General features: G+C 35.9%; 1 protein-coding gene across 3 annotated transcripts in view; it reads left to right on the forward strand.

Annotated features, from left to right (window-relative positions):
• The window catches only part of VPS13B (vacuolar protein sorting 13 homolog B), a 756,179-nt gene that overhangs the window by 548,640 nt on the left and 180,703 nt on the right, over positions 1 to 26,836 (forward strand). For all 3 annotated transcript variants that reach the window (XM_059394925.1, XM_059394927.1, XM_059394926.1), the window contains one exon: positions 13,336 to 13,473. In XM_059394925.1, the coding sequence (XP_059250908.1) occupies positions 13,336 to 13,473 (138 nt within the window). The remainder of the gene's footprint in view (positions 1 to 13,335; positions 13,474 to 26,836) is intronic.

Raw genomic sequence — 26,836 nt, forward strand, 5'->3', positions numbered from 1 at the left:
GAAAGAGGGGCAGAGCGGGTGGGGGAGGGAAGCAGGCTCCCCACTGAGCAGAGAGCCCGACGCAGGGCTCTATCCCAGGACCCTGGGATCATGAACTGAGCCAAAGGCAGAGGCTCAACCCACTAAGCCACCCAGGAGCCCCCCCCCCCACTGCTACTGTTTTGATTACAATATTTTTGTAGTATAGTTTGAAATCAGGGAGCCTGATACTTCTGGCTTTGTTCTTCTTTCTCAGGATTGCTTTGGCTATTCATGGTCTTTTGTGGTTCCATACAAATTCTGGGATTATTTGTTCTAGTTTCATCTAATGAAAGATGTCATTAGAATTTTGTTAGTAACTGCTCTGATTTATAGATTGCTTTGGTGGTATGGACATTTTGATAATACTAATTCTTCTAGTCTATGCACATGGAATATCTTTCCATTTATTTGCATCATCATTAATTTGTTTCATCAGTGTCTAATCATTTGCAGTGTACAGTTCTTTTACATCCTTGGAATACTTTATTCTTTTTGATGCAATTGTAAATGAGTTTGTTTCCTTGATTCCTCTTTCTGCTACTTTCATTATTAGTGTATAGAAACACAATACATACATATTTTTGTATATTAATTTTTTATCCTGCAACTTTCCTGACTTTATTTGTTACTTCTAATAGTCTTTTTAGTGGAGTCTTTATAAGATACTGCTCCACTGTCTTCTTTCCTCTGTGGCTTCTGATGAGAAATCCATAATAATCACAATCATTGTTTCCACATATGTAATGTATTGATTTTCTCTAGCTGCTTTCAAGATTTTTTTTCTTTATATTTAGATTACTATGGGTTGATTATAATGCATCTAGGCTTGATTTCTTTGAATTTATCCTTTTTGAGGTTCTCTGAGCTCCTTAACTCTATAACTATGCTTTTTAAAACCAAATTCAGAAACATCTTAACTATTATTTCTTTAAATATTTTTCTGCACCAATCTTTCTCCTCTTCTTTTGAGGACACCAACATTTAAAATTTTAGAATTATTCCACAGGTCCCTGAGACTCCATTCTTTTTTCTTTTTCTTTTTTCCTACTTTATTTCTTCTTCTCTGTTCTTCATATTAAATAATTTCTATTGAATATTCCAGTTCTAAAATTTTAATTTGTTCCTTTCTGTAGTTTCTCTTTCTCTTCTAAGAACTTATGTATTTCCATTCATTCAAGCATATTTACCTTACCTCCTGAAGCATAGTTATAACACCTGCTAGAATCTTAAATGCTGTGTCATTGCCACCATGGCCCAGCCATTACATTAGCTGCCCCCAACCTCCCCCCTGCCCAGACTCACTGTGCCCACCCTTGGGGCAAAACCAGGAAAGAGAAAGAAATATAAAAGGCAGGGGTGCCTGGGTGGCTCAGTGGGTTAAGCCTCTGCCTTCAGCTCAGGTCATGATCTTGGGGTCCTGGATCCAGCCCTGCATCAGGCTCTCTGTTCAGCAGGGAGCCTGCTTCCCCCTCTTTCTGTCTGCCTCTCTGCCTACTTGTGATCTCTCTCTCTCTCTCTCTCTGTCAAATAGATAAATAAAATCTTTAAAAAAAAAAAAAAAGAAATATAAAAGGCAGTGGGTTTTCCTATGCCCTTGAAACCACAGGAGCCTTGTTTCCCAGACGCAAGGACTTTAGCTGTTCTTGCCATCACTGCACACCACAACCTAAGACTCCCTCTCAAAGTAGAGAAAAGAAGAAAAACAAAACAAAGCAGGAAACCCATCACTATAGGGGTCACATCTGCAAGTTTGACTGCCCTCCTCAATCTGCATTATTGTTGTTTACTTTTTCCCAGTCCTCAGGCATTTATTTTTTGTATTTTTTCTCAAGTTTTTGATTGTAAGCAGCATGAGAGTTAGGTTGCAGTGAGCTTATTATGATTCTGGCTGGCACCAGAAGTCCCGCAATTGTAAAATAATAAAACTGTTTTGTAGACTATTTGCCAAGACATGGTTTTCTGAGAAACTTAGTATATGATTTCCTCCAAAAGTGACACTTCAATATCTTTACATCTGTGAGCACAGATCAATTAATATATTGTAATGAATAAACTGCTTCCAGGGAATTGTCAGCATTAGCTTGATTCTGCCCATGTCACCATCAAGCAAAGAACATGTTCAGATACTCAGAGGGTGGTAATTGTGTTATTTCTCTGTGGTCCTGAGGGATATCCTTTCATATATTATAAAATCAAGTTAGAAGTTAGAAGTGCTGTGAAATTCATTGTCAGTCTGTCTTCTCAGCTCATGTGACTGATACGTACGTGTGTGTGTGTGTGTGTATTATTATATATGCCATTTATGCACATACCTGTTGAAAAACCTGAATTCTATGAGAGCCTACCCAGAACAGATGCTAAATGAAATCTATATTTGTACCTATCCCTACACCTTTTTTTTTTTTTTTTTTTAAGAAACCTGAAGTGAAACAGAAGTGATGACATTTACTTACAGTTTTGAAAGATTAGGGGCGCCTGGGTGGCTCAGTGGGTTAAATCCTCTGCCTTCAGCTCAGGTCATGATCTCAGGGCCATGGGATTGAGCCCCAAATTGGGCTCTCTGCTCAGCAGGGAGCCTGCTTCCCTCTCTATCTGTGCCTGCTTCTCTGCCTACTTGTGATCTCTGTCTGTCAAATAAATAAATAAAATCTTTAAAAAAATTTTTTTGGAAAGATTAATAAAGTATAATCCCAATCCTCATAATTTAGTGATCTTACATTATGCCAGCTTTACCTATAAGTGTATATATGGTGGTTTGTTTATACCTGTAAGTGTACATATAATTTTAAAAATGACAGATTATCTCAAGCCTAAATTATCAACTTGAGTTTCTTTTATGACTGTTAATATCCTGTGCATGATCTTCCATCTAGTCCCAGTAGATAATACATCTGTGAGTCAACAAGTTTCTTTTTAAAATGTGAAAATAATGTGACAGTGGGCTTTCCCATGTCCTTACCTGGAGCAACCTCTAACAGAAATGAGATCTTCTGCCAGCACCTCTATATGCAGCAGCTGTAATATTGGCAGTTCTCATTTAAGTAAAGATGTATGTAGTTGTTTTTAACATAATCTTATTAGTTGTGTTTATAAATATTTAAAATTTGGTATTTATTTTATTTTAAGGTAATGTAGTCCAGATTTGAAATTGCCTCATATCTTGACTATGCAGCCCAGGGCAGACTTAAAAAGTCATTTCTCTTCTTGTTTGTTTGGGGCTTTTTGTTTATTTCTGGAGAAATGACTGTGCCATCTGGTCAGTTATGAAGGATTTGAACCATTCTGAGGGAATTTAACTAACCCCCACACTTCCTCAGCACATGGTCAGTTAGTCCGGTAGCTTATTACTCATTAGGTAACAGGAACAAACCGATTTGAAGACAGTTGCTTCAGCCATCCTGCAGCTTCCTTACCTTCCTGTAATTTTTCAAACATTGGGTAGACTAAAATACAGAAATTAAACTTGATTAGAATTTATACTGAAAGATCAGGTAATCATATATTTCTGGGTATGACAAAAATATCCACAACATTTTATCTATAGTATGGGATACTTTCCACATTTTAAAGTCTTATAAACATTACATATATGACTTCATATCTAATTAAGAGGCAAACACGGAATAGAGCTCAAGATTTGGAGTCAGTCAGTCCTGAGTTCTAATCCCAGCCTGGCTTTTCTTAACAACCATGTGACCTCAGACAAGTTATTTAGAATAGGTGGTTAACACTTACCGAGAACAGGCGGAGAACAGTGGTAGCAACCTTCTAGAACTGATGTGAGAATTAAGTGATATGTATGTATGGATGGAGCACTTAGCTAAGTGTGTAGCACAGGGCTCCAGGAATGTTAATATTGCCATTGTTGCTTTTATCATCATTCTTAACATCTTTAAGCTGAGTTTAAAATAGTGGTTGTAATTAACCCCCCCCCCCCAAAAATTTCACATCATTTTAGTGCAATTTATGGCTATTGTGTAGTTTTGAAATTTTCAGTCACAGTAATTGGCTTCTTTATCCTTTCATGAATAGGTCTGCAAAAAATGTGCTGAAGACATCTGAGTAAACCAACAGTTGGAAAATCATAAACTGCCTTCTTACACCTCATAAATCATATCTTGATTTCATTTAGTTATTGTGACTTTAAGAGAAGGATTGAATTACATGTCTCTTTAGAATTAAAGGTTTTGCTAATGTCTCTGGAAAGGCTTCGAATTAACCTGTGACTTTAATGTCATAATGATCACAACTTGAACATTTATCTGAAAATTTAGCTGCTGGGAACATTTCTTGCTGGCCAGTAATATGAAATGAAATTACTACTTTGACAGAAATCAGCAAGTAAGTAGGTCTCATAAGTGAGAGAAACTCTAGTGGATCACTCAAGGAGAGTTGTGGGGAGACTGTTACATAAGAAGTTGACCCCAGCGAGCAGAGGGAATTAACATATGGCAAAGGATATTGGAATGGAAATCAGAAATTTTGACTTTTAGTTTTGGCTCTAATACCAAGATTCTTTGATGCAAATAAGTAAAGTTCTTGGTGTCTTAGTTTCCTTATATCTAAAATGGGTTTAATAATACCTGGTCTTTGTAGTTTCATGGTTTAATCTTAGCTCCAAATGAGATATTTATGAAATACCTTAGAACTATGAAATATTATTCAACTGCAAGTGGGGACTTCTGTAGTTATTAGGAGTTGAAGGAAGAGCTTACTAGACCTCACTTTTTGAGCAGGAGAAAACTACTATCCTGGCCCTTTTGGCATCCATCCCAATCATCAGCATTTACTTAAAATGAATGAGAAATAGGAGGAATTATTTAAAGCCACTGAATTAACTTTCAATGCTACAGAACTCAGACTTTGCTCAGAACAGACAAAAGGCTATTAGGATTAAGTTGAAAAAAATATATATATATATAATCAAATGTACTGTAAAACATCTGAAACCCATATTAGAATTTAACATGAAAACAGCCAAATAGGAAAGAAATCAAGAATACCACAAAACAGCATAGAAAATAAATTGAAAGGACTTCATTGAAATGATATTTCACATATTATCTGCTGGTCAGCATCATCAAATATATGTAGTTCCTCATAGCAAGATATGGAAGACTTGTTTCTAAAAGTAAGAGCCAATGGGCACTGATGATCACACACATGTAAAGCAGACACTTTAATCCTTCCTCTTCCTCTTCTCCTAGGCTCCAGGCTTGGGATTTCAAACTAGGAAACTTCCTCTTTCCCTTCCCTTCACATCTTATGAGACACATGGTACAGAGCATAGGCCAAATGCCTGGGTATCAGCAAAAAGATGGTGGCACTTACCTCGCTTCCGCAGCAATTTAGAACTGGTTTCTTGATTGATTTTGTTGTTCTGACATTGAATCTTGACTGTGTTTTAAGGATCTGGGTTCCTTCACAATTTAATTTTCAGGCATTCTGAGGATTTTATGGACTACATTTGCTTCTGTAGCTACAATTTTTAAAAAAAGGAAAAGAAAAAGATAGCCATTTAAACTAAGGATCATGAAATAAATATAGAAAATATGAGAAACTCAGTAAGCCTGTATGTAGCTTTGCCTTTTTTTTTTATAGATGGTGGTCAAAAGGTGTCTGTTCTGATTATGACCTCTCACTGTAGGGAGAGACACTTCCAGCCTCTGAGTACAGGCAAACCAAGCACACTAGTGGCTTCTAGAAGAGGACCCTTTGGAGCTTTAACAATATCAATTTCATAGGTAGAGGTAAATACATCTGTAGATGCTTTTCTTGAAATTTTATTCAAGTTCTTTTAAGAAACACCTTTGTGTATTCTTGACTTTGCACAAAAGGATTAAGGTAAAAGACCATCTAGGAGCATCTTCTCAGTGAACTTGGAGAGAGGATGGGAGAATAGGGAATCTCTCTAAGACGTCACCTACTAACCTGCTTCTCTTATAGGTACTTTTTCCCTTTCCCCTCTGACAAGCTGTTAACTCTGCTTGATCCTCTTTAACAAAAGAAAGCTGTATGAAATTGAAATTCTGATGCACTGACCATGTTTTTGAACACCGAAAATGATTTTAAAGTGTCATTCCAATCTTTTCTTTGTATAAAACTTGATATACCCAGATACCTTACTAAAAGGAGTCTCGAACTCCTGGTTTAAAAAATGGAAAGGAGTCTGTTTTGGCTTACAGATGATTTACTTCCTTGATTCATACATAGGCCAGATATTTCTAAGGGATGGAAAAGAATGTAAGACTATAATTTTGATAATTACCAGAACCCAAGTGCAGGGAAATGTTTAGGTCAATAAGTTCTCCTCAGCCAGGAGTATTTAATAGAGAAGTGAACTACATTGACTAGTAGTTTAAACCTAAGTAGTTATTATTTTAGGAATTAAATATAAATAAGCTTACTCTGTTTTTTAAGATTGAAATTGGATATAATTTCCACTAATAGACAGTGTTTTATTTTTTATCTGTTATATTCCTCTTCAGATCAGTGAAAAAAAAAGATTTTTCAAAATTGTAGAGCAAAAACAAAAACTGGGAAGAGTAGACTTTGAAAGACACTGCATACACGTACTCCTCTTTTCTTTAAAGGTTGTGTTTTAGAAACAAAATAGTGACTGTTCATTGAAGTCTTACCATGATGTGTCCCACACAAACCATGTTACACATCTTATCTGATATAATATTCTCAACAACTCACAGCCCATTATCCCCATTTTTGGAAACTAAGAAACTGAGACTCTGTGAGGTTAAAATTAAATTTACCCACTTTAAGGAGTCAGGACTTAAACCCAGATCTGTATGCCTCCAAAGTTCACGTTATTTTCATTACCCTGAATTTTCTACTGTTTTATAAACTGATGTAAACTCTTCTATGGAAAAAAATTGTGAAAAAGCTCAATGAAAGTAGGACTGTCCATGTTCAGTAAATCCTAGGTCAAATGGCAATCTATTTCCTAAACCTCTTCCCTATGACAGTATCCTTTCATCTGCTGTTTGTCCCTCAAGAGTTCATCAGAAGTCACTTAAATGTTATTTCATAAACATAACAAACCAGCCTACCTCAGGCCAAAGAGAACCAGTCTCCCTGAGCAGCTATCCATGTGCCTTTGGCCTGGGCTCATTCACTATGGCAGACTGCAGCCTGCTTGCAACCATAACCGGTCATTGGAGACTTTGCAAAAAGTGAATAAAATCTAGTCTTCTTTCTTTTAAAAAACAGACAGTAGATCCTTTTGGACTCTGTGGAACTAACGAAATGAAGACAGAACTAAATCTTGAGGCTATTTGCAGTGCTACATCATACAAGCGTTTTATGCTTCCGAGGAATTGTACTGTCAGAAAACAGTGCAATATGGCATTGGAGCAAAAAGTTGCTGAAATTTAAATCTGCAACAGTAGCTTAGGGAACACATTAATTTTAATCATAATGATTTAGGGATGGTAACATTAGCATCAATAGGATTAGAAATTAAAGCATGATGTAATTTCAAAAGTTGTTACTAATATTGAGCAGGATTTTGTTACCCAGGACTGCCAGCAGCAACAGGATCAGATTAATTAGATGAATATGGCAAGAAGCTAATACTCAGAGGGAGATGGCAAACTATTTACTTACTGGAGAAAACATGGTTAAAATGAGGGATGCCAAAAGACAATCAAATGTTTATTTTTCAGTACACATCCCCCAAATTTCAATTAATAACATTTTTTTTCCAGAAACATAAGTTTATGAGAACTTTCCATCAAAGGAAAATTTTGTGTCCTTGACTTTGCTCTGTATTTGCGTTAGCATTCATTTTCTGCAAAAATGTAAAGGAAAAAGGTATCCCGAGACAGTTGAATCAAAGGGGCAAAAGCATTATTGCAACTATAGTTAATTGCATCTTGCACAACAAAATCTTTGCCTGGAACTGCCAGGGAAATCACCACTGGGCTAACTACTTTCTGCCTTCCTTAATCAGCCTACTTATGGAGATGTTCTTGAGCACAAAAGTGGCCAAGGGAGAGCAGAAAGAGGCACAGATTATCAACTGTTCTGTAAACCCAAGACTGATAAAAGTAAATGTTGTGGAAGAGGGAGAGAATGATGAAGAAAATAAAAGAGAGACTTAGCTTTCAAATAAATTCTTATGGCATGGGGTTTTTAAAAAAATTCGAAGTTCATTATTCACATGGCGAAAGAAATGAAAACATTGTCTCTGCAATGGCTAACACTTAGAAGTATCTGGTATAAAAGTAGCTGGACTTCATTCAGTGTTAAGTCAATCTTTAAATGAGGAAATTATCACTGACATCTGGGAAATGTCTTCTCATTGGGACCTTAGTAAAAATGCAGCTTAGTTATGGGGAGAAAAAAAAAAACCCAGAAAACAAAAAACTCCTGCCACACAGTGTAACAAAGCAAAGTAGAATAAAGTAGTAGAATAAAGCTTACAAAGTCTGTAGCATGCAGCTGTTCTATGAGAGCTTGGGAAACAAACTTTTTGTTAAGTAGAAGATTGCAAAGAAAGTAAGAGTTGGTCATGCTGAATCATGTTATATTTTATATAATTCAAATATTAGACAAAAACATACTTTGTGAATATTTGCTAAGGTTTAAAAAATAATAATAATAATGAGCAGCAGTACAAAGACCACTTTTATCAGATTCAGAAGAGGACCTCCCAAGCAGTTAAGTGACATGAAGGTTTGTGAAGAAGAGCAAGTAATCTACAAATACAGAGAATACAATCTGAAGTAAGTCTCTGTGTAAGCTAATAATATCTTGATCCATCTGTGAATGGACTGGAGACTTCCTGAATCTTCTCTTTGGGTGTTCTTTGTGACTTGATATGAAGAAGTATTTTCTTTTGAAGGCCGGGTCAACCCAGAAGGAAACCAAATAGTATAATTTTGTCAATACGATTGTCTTGTTGAAGCGAATTCCCATTGATTTTGAACAAAATTTATGGCTATGAGCAATTTGTCATTTGTTCTGACCCATTTACCCCACTCTACAACTCCTAATGCCACTATCTGGGGCACCTGGGTGGCCCAGTGGGTTAAAGCCTCCACCTTCAGCTCAGGTCATGATCCCAGGGTCCTGGGATCGAGCCCCACATCGGGCTCTCTGCTCTGCAGGGAGTCTGCTTCCTCTCTCTCTCTCTCTCTTTCTCTGCCTGCCTCTCTGCCTACTTGTGACCTCTGTGAAATAAATAAATAAAATCTTTATTAAAAAAAGAAAAAGATACCACTATCTCCTGTTTCTTAGGTTTAGGGACAACAGCATAAATGTGCTCATCGACATCAGCAGGAGTTTACTCTGCCCGAGAGCTTCCTGTGCTCAAATAAATAGATGTTTGCTCAGTACAGAGAAGAAAACTATCAAAAGTCTGAAGGAGCTTCCAGTATGAAGTAATCATCCCTATCTGTCATTCTATTTATATTATATTCACAGGCTCCTCTAATCTTAGCTTATCTGGTACTTTCCCAGCTACATTGACCCTGAGGAATGTGTAATATGAATCTCATTTTTGAGACCTGATGATGGAATTAAGGAGAAGTTAAATTGAAGACATTACAGAAGTCTAAAAGTCATGCCCCTCATCATCTAGCCAGTAGAACATAAGGGACTAAATAGTGACTTCCAGACTTGAGCTATTTCTGTGGGATTCTGACAGACCTTTCTGCTACTACTGCCGCTTCATCTAACTGCTGTGACTAGAGGCATCTCCCAGTAAAACTGGGAGAGTAGCCACTGTCCTGTCATACATCAGTATTCATCAACCATGCAACCTGTATTTTCCTGAATATTCCTCATTTTAGTTATTCTTTTCTGTCAGCTCTATAAATACATCTGTACTTTCAAATCAGTTGTGTAGCCATATTAAACCAACAATATCATTAAACCAGTAATTTGGGGGGAAAACAGTCTTTGAAAGTTTGGCACTTTGCATGGATTTCCTAGACTTTCACATTTTTTTAAATTCCAAATTCCTATTCTGCTTCCTACTATTGCCAGTTTGTTTATTCCATCTCCATTAAGTCATATCCCCCTGTAATTGCCCCAGTGCAGACTCCAAGGCTGGGTGCCAGATGGCCAGGCTCTGTAACTTCTATGAAAAGAGAAGCAACCTGCACAAAACCTATCTTCCCTACTTAGAAAACCCTCATCCACAGTATCAGAATATTGTGCTTCCACCCTCTATACCTTGATGAACATAGAACATCAAAATATCCTTTGACATGCTTTTTTTCTCTCCTCTTCACTTCAGTTTTTTTTTTTTTTTTTTTTAATTTTTTTGTCTTTTTTTCTTTTTTTTTCTCTCCTCTTCTTTTGTTTTTTTTTTTTTTTTTTTTTAAGATGCTTGGTGCATCTTCCTGTTTTCCTCTTCAGCTGTGAATGTAGGTCCATATATCATTATATGCTTAGGATTGTCCTAAAGATGATCATCCCCCAATATGTACATATATATGTATGCAGGTAGATGTATTTCTTTAAGGTAGAGTCCTTTGTGTGGCCTTTCTCATTACAAGGGCATGGATATTTAGGATTTGGGTAGACACTCATTTTCAACCTCTCCCCTACTTGTGTAGAAATACAGTATTTACACTCTTATCAACCATACATAGGAAGATCCATTTCTCCTCTTTCTCCCCCATGCAAGATATTATCAGTATTTTTAATTTATGCTAAGCTGACGAATTTTAAAACCTCTTGCTTTAACATGCTTATGGTTGATTGTCAGGCTGAGCATTTTTTCCCCATTTTTCATAAAAACAGTGCTCTCTAGAAATACTAAACAGCTAAAGGCAAAAACAAAATGTTAAAAATGTTTTAAGAAACTATAGGAAAATATGTGATCACCTAGGGATAAATCCATTAAATAAAAGTTAATAGATTTTTGTTCACATCTATAAAGTATGCTTGCAAAAAACATCAGAATTTATTTTAAGGACAGCTACCATACCAAGAGGAAATACTTTCTACATGTGACAAACATTAACACTCATTAACTAATAAAAAAAAAAAAAGAGTGGGTAAATATTTTGTAGAAGAATCAAACGGCCAGTCAATGAAAAGATGCTTAACCCACTTCGTTTTTTACTATTAACAATATAAAATGGCTCTTACTATGTCAGTATATATAGATTTTCTTGATTCTTCTAAACAATTTGATGGATTACTATTGTTTATTTAGGCATCAATCCTTTGATTAATGTCTAGGTTTTCTACTGTTTGCTATGATTAGCAACTCTACAGTGTATGTGCACACATGCATATGTGTGTGCATGTGTATGCATGTGTGTGTGAGCTACATATGCATTATCAGTTTTTTAGTCTTGGCCTATCTGATATGTGAAAAATTCTACTTATTTGAAAAAAATTTTCTTTGATTATTACTAAGATTTAGTATCTCATGTTTATACTTGAAAATGTTTATATGACATCTGTTTTCTTCATCTGATATTTCTTTATTAATTTCTTCATTTAATAATCACTTATTCTTTACCCATTTTTCTCTATTAATATCTACATCAACTGTATGAGCTCTGTATAATAATCCCTCTTTTTTGTCACTTGAGTTTGAATATGTGATTCCTATAACTCGTTTTGTTTATCCTAAGTTTTATTTGCCAGTCTTTTTTACACATCATATAGATATTTCTACATCAGTTTAATTCTTCTCTGTATGTCATTTATTTAGTTACATCACTTATGTCTGTTTCTCTGTTAGGTCATTGTTCTCTCTCTAGATTTTATTCTCTTCAAAGTGAAGAATTAAACCTCCTCATACAGGTCTAGCACAGTACCATCTACTTAATAATAACTGCTTCTTGATGATGGCTACACAGGTGGGACCCTAGAAGAAGACACTCAGGTCCTGTCAAGTTACATAGCTCCTACAGATTGATTATAGAACCTACCAGCAATAGACTGCTATTATTTCACAATACTTGACCATTATATTTGAAAGAGAGAATAGTATAGTGTTACTATGTAATGGATCTACTATGCATATTCTCACTGCTTTAAATTCACTGATCATATAAAAAGAGAAGAATGCACTAGCTTGGTGTTTGATCTTTACCACATAGATCTAACGTCATGATCAATTGCTTTCAGTATTTTCTTTGAAATCACATAAAGGTTCATATGTGCCAAATTTCATAAGAATCACATGATAAGGTCAAGAAATACAAATTCCAAGGCAGAATTTATATGCCCAGTTCACATATGACAGTAATACTATATAACCATATGTTGAATATAATACACTGTATGTAAATGCTATTCTTGAAAGCAATCCAATCAATAAAACTTAAAATAAATAACACTTTAATAACACATTTCAAATCGACTGAAAATGGAATAGATGGACTCTGTGGCAAGAACATCCCTGTAAAATTGACATTCAGAGGCTATTAAAACACAGAGAATAAAACAATCTTGAAACTAAAGAAAAACTGTGAATATTTAGAAGTTTTTTTGTAAAAAGCCTACTACATCATATGCCAAGATATAACAGTCGTTTTTATTTAAAGAGCTATTTCAATAAAAACCGGATTGCCAAGCAGTAAAAAGCAAATTCTGTTTGCATTCACCAATAGCTAAAAAATACTTTTTAAAGAATATACTATATAAACCAGAAAAAAAAAAGTTAAAAAAATACACAGTAACAGAAAAAGTCAAAACAGAAAAAAAGTCACTATTTAGTTATAATTGGGACTAATAAAAGATTGACCAATCGTTATCATTACAGAAGGTTATGGGAAAGCTACTGAAGTTAACTTCAAAAGCCTAGCAGTAAAAAGTGATTGTAATGTCAGTAAAACTCTGAAACAGATCAAATAGACCCTAAGTAGTACTAATCCACTGCATCTTTGAACATATATATTTGGTGTTTTTTTTTTTTAAGCTGAAAAGCTTTTCCTTTTTTTCTTTAATTTGTTTCCAACATCCTGTTTAAAAAAAAAAGAAAGAAAGAAAGAAGAAGAAGGAGGAAAGAAATCCAACTGTAAAACTATTAGCAGCAGCTCAGAGTATAGAAACTTTACCTTCATTCAAAGATAATATGAGTTAAGATTTGAAATGTCTTTTCCTTTTTGGCCTGGTTCTGGAAATCCAATGTAGAGAGAGAGAGCTTCTCTCTGTCCATACAAGTACTTATGTGACAAGGATATATACAAACAGATGAATCAGTGGAAGTTACAGAAGTGAATTTAACTATTTTTCCTTCCTGTTTGTCAGCTTAAGTTCTCAGATCAAAATGAGATGTTTGTGATGTGATTGACATTTTTAATTTCAATTTCAATTTTTTCCCTTCAGATCCTGGGAAGACTCTGCCTGAAGCCCTTGATTACTGCACAGTTTGGCTGCAGACAGTGCCTGGAGAAATAGACAGCAAAAGTGGTATTCCGCCATCCCTGATAACACTACAAATTAAAGACTTTCTTAATGGACCAGGTAAGAAAGTCATAATTCAAATGTGTATACACTTTCTTCATGTGAGTATATTAACATGTACTTATGTTCTGTTAGAAATTGTGACCTCCTTGCAAAAAACAAATTGTTTGTTTATTTTCCAGAAGTGTATTCTTCTCAGGCTGACCATTTTAAAGATTAAAAGACAAATATTAATATGCATTAAAAATTACCTTTGGTCTGGAGTGCCTGGGTGGCTCAGTTGGTTAAGCATCTGCCTTTGGCTCAGGTCATGATCTCAGGGTCCTAGGATCAAGCCCGGAGGCAGGCTCCCTGCTCAGTGAGGAGTCTGCTGCTCTCTCTCCCTCTGGCCTTTCCCCAGCTTGTGCTCTTTCTCTCTCAAATAAATAAATAAAATCTTTAGAAAAAAATTTCCTTAGTTCTGACAAAAAGTAGTTACCAAAGAATAATGGACTGTAAGCCAAAGACCAAAGACTTTATTTCTACCTTTTCTACTAATTGTGTGACCTTAGGCAGTTGATCTAATCTCCTATGCCTCAGTTTCCTTACTGTAAACAAAAAGAATAAAATAGATGGGTGGTTGGATGGATGGATGAGATACATGATATATATACATAAAATAGTATACATAGATATATTCGATTAGTTAAGTATACTTATTTCAAATACTTAGCAATGCACTTGAGAGATTAACACTCAGTTTTAGGTAGATAGATATGGTTATCAAAATGTACTGAGTGTTTATCAGTCCCAGGTACTAAGTACTTTACATACTCATCTAGACCCAAGGAGGAGGCACTGTAATTATCCCTGTTTTATGAATTAGGAAGTTAAGACTTAACAATGTGAAGGAATGGCAGTGGAGCCATTCAAACCTAGGTCTTTATGATTCCAAGACCTAGATCACTTCTGTATTACATTGATTTTAGCATAACCATAGATTTTTCCTCTCTTCTCTTTTTCCTCTTCTTTCTTTTTCCTGCTCTGTCCTTCATGTCATGCTCCTCTTCCTCTTCTTTTTATTATTATCCCTCCCTCACTTCTGTGAGATCTTAACGAATTATTTAATAAAAATTACTACATTTTGATTTGTTTTATTTTATACCTACATTGCTTCAAAACATATTAGTCATCAAAGGAATATTAGTTTCTTCATTTTAATTTAAAATTTAAAACAATGGTGTTAAACTCTCTTGAGATCTCTAGCAATATTATGCAAGGCATGAATTTTGAGGGGTGAAAATATCCCTGCATAGACCTGGTTTAGTGTGTGTCACGGCCAACCAATGCACTCATGAGCCGTAGCGACAGATTGAAGAAGGCCACTTGTCAGTATGTATGGAGTAAAGAGAGCCTAAAGCCATCTACACTGCCCCTTTCACTGGGGTCCTGTTCTTTCCAGTGCTGGGATTTAAAAGGTGCAGAAGTATGAAGAACTATTTCTGATCATTATAGGTATCTAGACATGGTTTTAGGGACTCAAAGGAAAGCAAGAAACTGATTATGAAGGCTAAGAGAGTCATTAAAGTTGGAAGAAGGCTTTGGGGTGAGGTAATGGATAAATTGAGAATAATATGAGTCCTAGTACTTGGCTAGTAAGTGTGAAATACCATATTTCATTGAGTCCAAGCCATCATCAATTGTAGGAAAAACATTTTATGTACAAAGAAAAAAAATCTGCTATTTAAACTATGATACAGTGCTTTCTTATTGTATACATTTCATGGCACTTCCTGACTTCAAAGTTGTTCACATGTAAAAGACTGAACGTGTTAGAATGGGTGAACTTGGGTGAGAACATATGGTTAGTTCATGGAGAAGTGAGAAAGAAACTTGGGTTTCCCTCTTTTCTTTTTTAGTTTCAGATTTTTTTGCTTTCAGGCACAGTCTTTCATTCATGGGATAGAAAGTTCATTTCTAGTTTATATTTGATTGACTTGTTAAAGAATGGGATCTTCAAATCCATAGTTGTGTACCATATTTTCATGGCAACAAAAGAAATTGAATTTCAGGAGAAATGTCAGTGAATGAATGGAAAGTCATGTTTATAATTCTAGCATTTAATGTGAATAGTAGAAATGTGATTTTTTAAAATAGATCTACTTTTGTGTTTCTTGTGCTTCAAGTTAAACATTACATATATGCCATTCTTAATTTTATGTTTATTCAATAAGAGTGATAATCTTTCTGGAGATTCAAACTTTTAAACAAATGGGTTGAAATCGTTATTTTATAGTAGAGCTTCTCAGACTCAAGTGTGCATCTGAAGCATCTCTGGTGAACATGTTCAAATGCAAACGGTTTGGGATGCCTGGGTGGCTCAGTTGGTTATGCATCTGCCTTCTAAGCTTAGGTCACAATCCCAAAGTCCTGGGATCAAGTCCCATGTTGGGCTTCATGCTCACGAGGGAGCCTGCTTCTCCCTCTGTCTGCTGTTCCCCCTGCTTGTGCGCTCTCTCTAATAAGCACATAAAATCTTTATTAAAAATGAAAATGGTTTAATAGTTCTAGAAGGCGGGAATGAAATTCTACATTTCTAACAAGCTCCCAGGTAAAGTGGGATTAGTGCTGGGGACTACACTTTTGTAACGAGCTTTTATGATTCATGAGTGAATGAATGAATGAATGGATACACAAACAAACAGACACATAGACACACACACACACACACACACACACACAGAGCTGTTGAGGACCAAACTGCAGATATTTTGGGGCATAGGAGAGAGGAATTCTTTCTAAAGAATGATGAGTATTTTTTTTTTAATGGTACTTTTATTATGAAAAATCAAATACAGTGTCTAATTAATGGTTTAGGTTTTTCAAACTCTAAAACATTTTAACCAAGAGTAGTTTGCTTTGAGGGAAGATTAGTGGTGTGGAATTCCACTACCTACTAACCTAACATCTTTGAACTGCTCCAGAATTTACTATCATAGACAAAAATGTCCGAAATGCAAATAATTTCTCATGTAAAGTCTATAAGTAGATGTTAGTCCATAGACTAATCATATTCTCTTACTACACAGCCAAATTGCCATTCTGTATTAATTTAGAGATCAATAGAAATACAGGACACATAAAGTAATTTTTATATTATTTTATAGATTTTTGGCAACTCAAGAAAATTCTCTTTTTTCCAGATTTTAGAAAATAGTATACTAAGAGGAATATCATTTATGCTAAGACTATGGGAACAAGCTTCAGCTTTATAATATTCCATAATGTCATTCACTTCCTTTAAAAAAAATAAAGTATTTTGATTTGTATGTGGCGTTATCATTAAGAATCTTTTTCTACCATTAGTTTTTTAATCTAGATGCATATCCTATTTAAGTAACACTCCCAGAGTTTTATACTACAGATCTAAAATGGTATTTTTACACTTATTCTTTCCTTGCTCCTGAATTAACATTTCAGGAGCAATAAAAGTTATGACCCTGAAGAATACAGGAAATTCAGATTATATTATATGGGTTTTCTTCTTAAGGCGCAAACTTAACAGCTTTTGAATTCAGCCATACAGATTTATTTTGCAGGGATTATTTGTCTAAACAATGTGATACAAATGCTGCTCTTCAGCACTTGTTTTTGGAAAAATAATTCAGAGTTCTTGAGTATTCCCTTATTTCCTCTGTTCACTTAATAGTACATTAGAGCAAATAGTAGGTCCCAACTTCTACATCAAAAAGCCCTTCAAAGCTCTCTCACCCCCTTCTCCTTCCTTCAGAGGCAACAGTTGTACCCATTAGCAAGGTCAGTGGCTTGGAGAAACCTGGAAAGCAGCAGCTACCAGAAACCCGCTAGAATAATATCTCCAGCAGGTGATAGATTAGTTGGAACAAATTGGAACCATTGCAGTTCAGCAATCCTGGTTTCTTTCAAGCTGTTTTTAAAATGTCGTCATTTTAATACACAATCTAAGCCCTGCGGAACAGTCCACAGCAGGTTAATTTGAATCATATGATGTGTCACTGCCCTCAGCTGACATGAGCTCTATTCCATGTGTGAAGCCATAATAAATCCATTCCCAACCGAGGAGAATTCCCCGTGAGAAGGTGAACTAATCCAGGCCTCACACTGGCATGCTAGCCCCCTGTAATTGAAAGCAGGGCCACCTGTTCCCAGCACAGTTAGCCTATAGAGAAAAAATTAGCATTAGATCAGATACTTCTTATATTGAAAAATCATTCATAGTTCTTGCAAATTCAAATTCAGCTGTGAACTGCTTGGTATGACATCATACAAAAACGTAGGAATGTGCCCACTTGATCCCAGTTTAAAAGTTTTGTTAACCATAGGATTCCTTAACTTTGAAATGAGAAAAAATTTTTTTTTAATTTAATGAGAGCTGACACGTGAGAAGAAGAACTGAGAAGGGTGCATATTTTTCTAATTAACTCAGGGTCATTTGTAAAAACATTTGAGCTCCCTGGTATTTTTTTCATTGTTCCTTTGCAGACATATTTTTGAACACTGTCACTGTTATGACATTTAATGAAATGACATTTAAATGACAACAAAGAAAAATTTGTGCCAAACTGGGAGAACATTAGCACATCATTTATGTTTTCTTATAAATTAATTAGCATACTGCAGTCTTCATATAATTTAAGTAATAGGGTTGCATCAAACACGGTTATGACTGCAATTTCACATTTATTTTAATATATGGTATACTGGTGTTTCTAGATGAAATACATAACTGCTAAAATCTTTTTCTTTTAATAAAATCATTTCTTTAGCCTCTCCCTGTTTACCCTGCTCATTAATTTGCCTGTATAGTTTTCATGTCATTTTAATTTCATTCTGGCTTTGGATTGGTTTCAGCTCTGGTTTTATTTGTTTTTTGTTTTAAAAATTTCACTTTTTTTTTTAATTTCACTTTTAATGGGTTGTGATCCTATTTTAAACACTTTTCTCATGTTTTATGGATTAACATACTGTTTTATAGGTTGTGATTCTAATTTTTATTTTTACAGAATTTCTGAACATCTTAGTATAATCCTATTTGCATAAACTTCCTTGATTTGAATGAAAAAATACGTATATTTTAATGTATACTATTACATAATGTAAAATATTACTTTAAAAAACTCAGATACAGTATCACACCATTCAAATAGGTTTATGTAAATAGAGATTTTAAGCTATTTACCTCCAGATGTGAATTTTTGAAATGTTTTTATTTTTCTTGGTGAATTCTGCTTTTATATTCTTTTACTACTGAATTAATTACTCAGTGGGGATTAATTCAGATATGCCTTGAAAGTACTTGTTCAGAGGACTTAAGGCACCTAAAAAGGATGACCCAAATAACCTGTTGACATTTTCTGGAGTAAAATAAAGACGAAGTAAGAGAATATTTAAACACAAGAAAATTTCAGTGTGAAAGAAAGCATCTTAAGGAGCTCATTTTAATTAATTTCTCTTCATGCATCCCTGATAGGTAACCCTTTGCCTCTTTTCTCTTTCCAGAAATGGAGCCAAGGCCCAGGCCCTCAAGTTCTATCTTAATAATTCACTTTTACAACCATACTTGCAAGCTATCTTCTACATTTAAGAAATGTAAATGAGTTAATAAAACAATAAGAACCTTGACTTCTACATTTCCCCAGTTTTATGGGTTCCACTTTGCAGCATCAGCATTACATTATCATAGTTCATTTTCCCCCTGACTTACCGAAATGGTAAACTTGATGTCAGGGTGTCAAATAGGGAATGGACCAAGAATTTTGAGACCCAAGATAGCCTTTCATTATTTCAACCTTACTTTTTCAACTCTAACTTGTACCTTTGGAAAAAATGAGAAAAGTGGATGACTTCTAATTTTTAAATGTTTTTCTCTTACTCCTATAACAACATGATTTTAATAACAGATTTTCACTGTACAACCAGGAAGCCATATTAATTTTCGTACAAACACTGTACAGTGAGGGGACTTGAAGTCTTCTTTGAAAGCTGGGTGACCATGGTACCTCCAGGGGACTATACATGGCTAAGTAATGGTACTGGAAGAGTCACGAAAGCTGGTTGTGAGTGTGGCCAGATGGTAAGAAGCAGTACAAGGTCTCCTGCAGGGAACTCAGTGGTATGTCAATTACTTAGATTCCTTATTTCTTCATGTGGTCCAATTCTGTCAGGATTATTTCTTCTACTAAAGAGAATGAGGGTAATTGAGGGGATATCTTTCTAGGATCATGCAGCAGGCGAAGGTGGAAGAAAAAGAGAACATTATTTGGCTTCTACTGACTGTAGCCTTGCAACTTTGTGCTTGTATGCAGGACTTCTTCCTCTCCAACCTGTGCCTTTCCCGGGGACACAGTACGGGGCCTTCTGTCCATCTCTCTATAGACAGTAAGCTCAGCTGTCTCTTTTATGCTAAGAACTCCCAAATGCCTAGCTCTAGTTTTGGCTTATTCAACTCCAGAACTGTTTCCCCATATGCCCATTAGATGTGTTTAGTTATTTAAAATTCAATATGTTTGCATTAAATTAAACCATTTTTCTCTCCTCTCCTTATTCATCCCTGCCCTTAGGTATAGTCTTCAAATTTCTTCACATGTGCTAGTGATAGCAACACTATTCCAGTCATGTTTTCTCACAATTTTACTATCACTTTTGGTTCATCCTGTTTTCTTTTTAATTTTAGGTCCTCTTCATTTTTCCCTTGAAATGGTCCTCCATTATGTTTACTACATCCCTAGTTTAGGTTTATGCCCTATTGACTTCCTCAGTCTGTTTACTGGCAGCCTTCCTCCAGATTCTCCTTTTACTCACGAATCCTGTCGTCCCCTGTGCCCTTGCTAAATGAGGCTCCCCTGCCAAGCTCCTATGATGTTGACCATCCAGCTCCCTCAGTTCATCTGGTCAAAGCTCTCCTCAGCCCTAAAGGCTCTCTCTAATCTGGTATCATCTGGTTTAGCTGTCACTAAGCAGGTGATCCTAGGTAAGATTATTTTACTTCTTTGAGCCTCAGTATTTTCTTCTATAGGAGAGCTATTTTAAGATTCCTTCAGGTTCTAAAATGATGGCTGTAATCCCTAACGGAACTCTTCATTTATTTTCACACCAGATATTGTGAGCAATGGCAGTATGCTCGGTGTTGTTCTAAGCAGTGCCTTCTCTCAAGAAATGCACATAATCAGATAGAAAAGACAGAGTTTGTTGGCGAAATCATCATGCAAAGTAACATATAATGATAAACCAATATATGTTTCATGAAGTTCCGTGGATTCATTAGAGGTTCAGGGAGGCTTCCCGGAGTAACTGACCCTGCATGGGACACAAGGGAGTTGACCAAGGACCTCAGAGGGGCGAGTGGATTTCTTGGCAGATATGTGCAAAAGACAGGATGGAGAGAGGCATCATGTCAGATTACAGGAAATGAAAACAGGGAGGAGTGAGGGAACCAGTGCTATGAGGTAAGACTATAAAGAGAGGCAGAGACCAGGCCTTACTGACCATAATCAAGGATTTGGGGGATTTTATCTTAAGAGTGGTGAGGAATCATCAAAGAGCTGTCAGCAGGACATGTATGTGGTGGGGGAGGGAGGAGGTGTGTGTGTTGATATGGTTATATCTGCATTTTGAAAAAATAACTATTTGCAGGGTGGAGAACACTAATAAGGGCTGAAGTAGATGCAAGGGAGCAGTTAGGAGAATATTGTAGTAGTACTGGTGAGAGGTAATTATAGGTCGGATCAGGGAATGGTGATAAGAAATAGAGAAAAGTGAAAGAATTGGTAGATATTGGGAAGGCAAAATCTACAGACCATGGTAATGGAGTGGGGAGAGAATGGGTAAGGGAGAAAAACATGGCTTCTGGGTCTCTGACTGTCTAACTGGATGAATGGTGGTTTGTCCCCACAAAGTTCATGTGTTGAAATTCTAATATCTACTATGATGGTATTTGGAGATGGGGGCCTTTGGGAGTTAATTAGGTTTAGATGAAGTCATGAGGATGGTGGCTCCCTCGTGATGGGATAATACACTTATAAGAAGAGATGCCAGAGAGCTTGCTGTCTCTCTCCCTCTGCCATGTGAGGACACATTGAGAAGGTGGCTATATGCAAAAAGAGAGCCTTCCCCAGAAACCAATAGTGCTGGCACCCTGATCCTAGCATTCCAGCCTCTAGAAATGTGGGAAAATAAATTTCTGTTGTTTAAGCCACCAGGCTCTGGTATTCTGTTACAGCAGCCCAAGCTAAGACAGGTGGTAATTGTGATTACTAAGATGAGAATACTTGAAGAGAACCACATTGTTTTTAGTTTGGTTTGGTTTTCATTTGTGAGAATATCGAGAGATCATGAGTTTTGTCCTGGATATGTTGAGTTTGTGGCAGTTATTCATACAGATCTGGGGCTCACGAGACGAAGACCAGTGATAAAAGATTGAATGTTTTAGAGTCTTTGGAATATAGATTCTAAGTCAAGCCATGGCCTGGATGAGAGATTACTCAAGATAAGAGTAGAGGGGAAGTAGAGAAAAGAACCTAAGACTGCATGTTGAGGAAGTCCAATCAGGATTTTTACTGGCCAGAAGGGAACTTGGGCCAAGAGGAGAATTTGAAAAGCATAATGTCCAAGAAGCCAAATCATTAGCGCTTTGAGACATAGAAAGATGAGGAATTGAAAATATCTTGTAGATTCACAGTCGTTGTGACTACTAGTGTTTTCCCCCATCAGGTTAACCTGGATAGAAAATAGTCTAGAATGCATTGAGGTAAATGGGAAGGGGAAAAAAAATAGTAGAAGCCAAGAGTATAAATAACTCCTTCAAGAAGTTTGTGAAGAGTAGTAATAAAGGATAGTATATGAAGGAACTCCTGGGGTCATGGTCTGGGGATTTTGTTTTTATGATGAAAGGAACTTGGGTTTTCTCGTATTTAAATGTTCACAAGAGGAATCTAGTTGAGAGAAGAATTAGGTAAACTGAAAAAGAGAAAAGATCAATGAGGTGCCCAAGAAAGAGGGAAGGAGAAGTATCCAATACATATTTGAAAGACCCAGTTTTAAATTAGAGAAGCAACAGATTCTCTAATTTTCATAACAGGTTAAGGAAGGGAATTGGAAAGGGGCATATGCAGGTAGATTTTTAGTTTGATAGCAAGAAATTGATGGAAATCTAATGGCTTTAACTTTCTCCCTGAAGTTAGAAGCAAGATCACCTATTGAAGTTGAAGAGGGACAAGGGTGTGATGGTTTGGAGGCAGAACAGCTTGACATCATGTTCCAATGTGACTTTTTCATATGCCATGTGCATTCTCATCTCTGTGTCTTTTTTTTTAACTTTTACATCATGGAAATTTTCAAATATATACAAAAGTATACTACGTAAGTAATTGTCAGCTGTGGGCAGTATTGTTTCTTAGTACACCACTTCCTCACCTTCTGTATTATTTTGAAGCGAATCCCATGCATCATATCACTTATAATATTTCAGTATTATGTATCTCTGTAATAAGAACTTTTAAAAACGTGACCACAATACTATTATCAAACATGAAGATAATCATTCTTCAGTGTTATCAAATATATAGTCAGTGTTCAAATTTCCAGTTATCTAATACATATGTGTGCAGAGAGGGGAAAGGGAAAAATGTATGTGGATGTGTGGGTGTTTGTGTTTATGTGTATTTCTTGGGATTTTTTTTAAAGCAGAAGCCACATATGTTCTGCGCATGACTATTGGTTGATATGTCTTTCTATTTTCTTTTAATTGTTAGGTTTTCTCCTCTATCATTTTTTATCTCTTGTAATTTTTATATTGAAGAAGATCATTTATCTTATAGAGCTTACCACAGATTGTATTTAGCTATTTAGTTGAGAGAGGGAGAGAGCGAGCTGAGAGAGGGGGAGAGGGAGAGAGAATCCCAAGTAGACTCCCCAATGAGTGCAGAGCCCCACACAGGGCTCTACCTCACAGTCCTGAGATCATGACCTGAGACGAAATCAAGAATCAGACCCTTAAACTGACTGACCCACCCAGGCACCCCATCACAGTTTGGATTTTGTCTATTCCCCTGGCTTCTGTATTTGCTACATAAAAATTGGTAGTTGGTTTAACCTATTCAAGTTTGCTTATTATTGTTATTTTTTTTAGTAAGACTATTCTGTAAAAGGGTTTGGATTGTTGCATCAGAAAGCACATAATATCTGAAGGTCTCTTTTTGTATTGTTAAAGGCCATTGATGCTAAATGCCTGATTTCATTGGAGATTACAAATAGTAATATTTTCATACTAATACTCCTTGTCCATTGTATTAACTAACTAAGATACTTAAAAGAAACATTCCTTCATCTACTACTTGTTTACTCAATACCATTGCTCATCTAAGGAAGGTAGGATAAATACTGAGTTCTGTTCCTTTATTTAAAATGAGTTTTTTTTAGAATGAGTTGATTTTCAGAAGAGAACTTTTTTACAATGTATGCATTTATCAGATCATCATAATGTATACTTTAAATAACTTAAAATGTCATTTTTCATTTGAATCTTAATAAAGCTGGGGAAAATGAATTATTTTTCTGGTGTATTCCATTAGTAGCCAATTAGTTGTTGCTTGGTATTATTCTTAAGTCATTATTTTTAATGCTACCCCAATTATCTCATCATTGGAAGTGTGAATCTCTAGAAATTAGATTCTTCATGTTTTTAATCTTCCTTCACTGTGGGATATTTGTTCCCTTATCATGAAACAGAATTTGGCTGTTCCCAAAAAGTAGCTCTGCTGTGTCCAACCCAGGATGAGTATAAGCCATCACTGAGAAAAGCAAAAGAGAAAAAGAAAGGACATAGACATCAAAGGAGCAGCCAAAATTATTAGAGCAATAGAATATGCTTAGCCCTTTTTTTTTAAAAAAAAGATTCTATTTATTTATTTATTTATTTGTCAGAGAGAGAGAGGGTGCGTGCGCATGCAAGCGCACAAGCAGGCAGAGTAGCAGGCAGAGGCAGAGAGAGAAGCAGGCTCCCTGCCGAGCAAAGAGCCCAGTGAGGGACTCGATCCCAGAACCCTGGAATCATGACCTGAGCTGAAGGCAGCGGCTTAACCAACTGAGCCACCCAGGCGTCCCATCCCAAAAAGGCAAGCCCTTTTTGATGACTGTTTAAAGAGAAAAGTTCATTTAGAGAAGTTAAATTTAACATACTCATTTTAGAAAACCAGTACATTTACCCTAGAATCAGAGCATTTATGTTGTGATTGGAGAGGGGGGATAAATGTAGTCAAAAAAGTCAATGCCTGATTATAAGAATATGTGTACAAGAATAATGCTGGTGGTGATGATGCCCACATCCCTCGTGTCAACACTGTGAACTGCCCCAGCTGACCTGGGCAAGAACATGTGTCAGGCCATGTCTCTGAGCTTCCTCAACAGCACGTGGGACAGTTTATTCCCAGTTGCTCTGGTCTCCCATTGTTAACTGGACTACTCACATGTGCCACTACTGAGGTCTTTACACTTCACACCTTCAATAAAAATACATTGATCTCATTGTCATTGGCAACTTTCCAGGTTTTCTAGTTCTCACACCTGTGAATACTCAGTCTCCACTGTCCATTATCATCAGGAGTATGTTTACTTGGACACTATTGTAAAAATCTGAATTTGAATTACTAAATAAGAAAAAAATGTTCTATGACCTAATAACAAAAAATATTTTTTATTAGAGATACTATAATTCATAAAGTCAAGGTTGATTACAGATTTGTTCTGTTTTGCATTTACCTCTCTAAAATGGGGGTAAGGTGTAGGAAGCACCATCATTCCTATGCCTGTACATAGCCACCACCACATATGTACTGTTTACTGAGCAAGCCTTACTGGTCTTAAAAAAAAGTGTCTCTTACAAATAAAATTCCAAAGGAAGAAACACTTAACAAAGAAGTTTTCTTTCATAAATGTTATGATTTGGGTATAACAAGCCATATTGAATCCATTGGGTTTTTGGTAATAGATTTCAAAATACATCATAAATGTAAGTAATATGATGACTAATGGGTCAAGTAAAGTTGGAACATTTTAAATAAGAAAATAGCTGGAACAGTTTTCAGGAAACTTTTCCAGTTGATGTTTGGTCCCCCACAAGGTGTGTATTAACATAAACTTAGGGGAATCACCTCTGGGGCTTGGATTTGCTCTCTGATTTCATTACTACAATATGATTCTTTTCCTTTCACTATTAAGTCATCTCCTAGGGTGATGGGAGCGTAAAATAAGTGTAATTTATTTGTATTTGTCTAATCTCCTTTTAACTCAATAGTCATCTCATCATTCCGTTTCCTGGTAGCTGTTCAGAAAGTTTTGAGGGGTGATTAGAATCTGATAATTGACAGGCATGCATTTGCTTGGTAACTTAGAGATATAGACTGTGTTCTGGGGATGATGAGAAATTATATCTGGCAAAGGCACAGATGACTCAGCTGGCAGATTGTCTATTACTGCATATTCTCAAAACCTGAACTTTGAAAGTAATCCATTTATTAAAATTTGATGAGGATTATGAAAAAAATCTAAACCTTTTAAAACAATCTGATAATAACTGGAATAAAATCCACATTGACAATTTAATGGCTGGTTCTTTATCCAGGTATAATTCCAGTTCCTGTAAAACATTATATAGCTCCCACTGTGTCTCTGTTGAAGAAAACTTTTCTAGTCCATTTTTATTACTGTTTTCATCTTAATAATGAAGTTAATGTTTTTCATCACTTTTCAAGTATAAATACTAGAAAATACAAACTACATTGCTCATTTTTTTTTGTTTAAAAATGCCAGACTCTTTTGTTGCATAATTTTTCCCATTTGTAAAAATCATCTTCCTGTCATGATGAAACTGAAAATATTTATAATAAAGGCACTAATTTTTCTACCCAAAAAAGTGATTGCTAGTTCAAGGATGTAAAAGTTTTAAAGGCACTGGGTGGGTAATAAATGTAACAGTACAAATTTGTAACACTTTCAGATATGACAGTAACTTCATGATTTTAGTTGAAGGATTCATACATGTTGATGGACTTTACCCAAACCTTAACAGGCACGATTTCATTTGTGGTGCTTTTCATTCTGGTACATGCTTCCTGTCTCTTGGTACAGCTAGTACTTTTGAAAGGAATACCTGGTATTACAGAGTAACCTCATTTTTGCTCTGCTTTAGGGCTCTTGGCTTTATAGCACTCTCCAGCTTGTCCAAATGGGACTGCCCAGTCTCTCTGTTTACACCTGGACGCAGCTCTAGAGGGGCAGGGATGAGGGACTGCATGTGCTGCTTGGGGGGCACCTGCTGAGATGTTGCACCATATGCAAACAAACATACAAAAAAAATTTTTTTAAGGTGAATTACTTAAATGTTCTAGATTTCTATTTGTTATAAAAAGTT

The sequence above is a fragment of the Mustela nigripes genome, chromosome 3 (genome assembly GCF_022355385.1).
Source record: "Mustela nigripes isolate SB6536 chromosome 3, MUSNIG.SB6536, whole genome shotgun sequence".
Lineage (NCBI taxonomy): Eukaryota > Metazoa > Chordata > Mammalia > Carnivora > Mustelidae > Mustela > Mustela nigripes.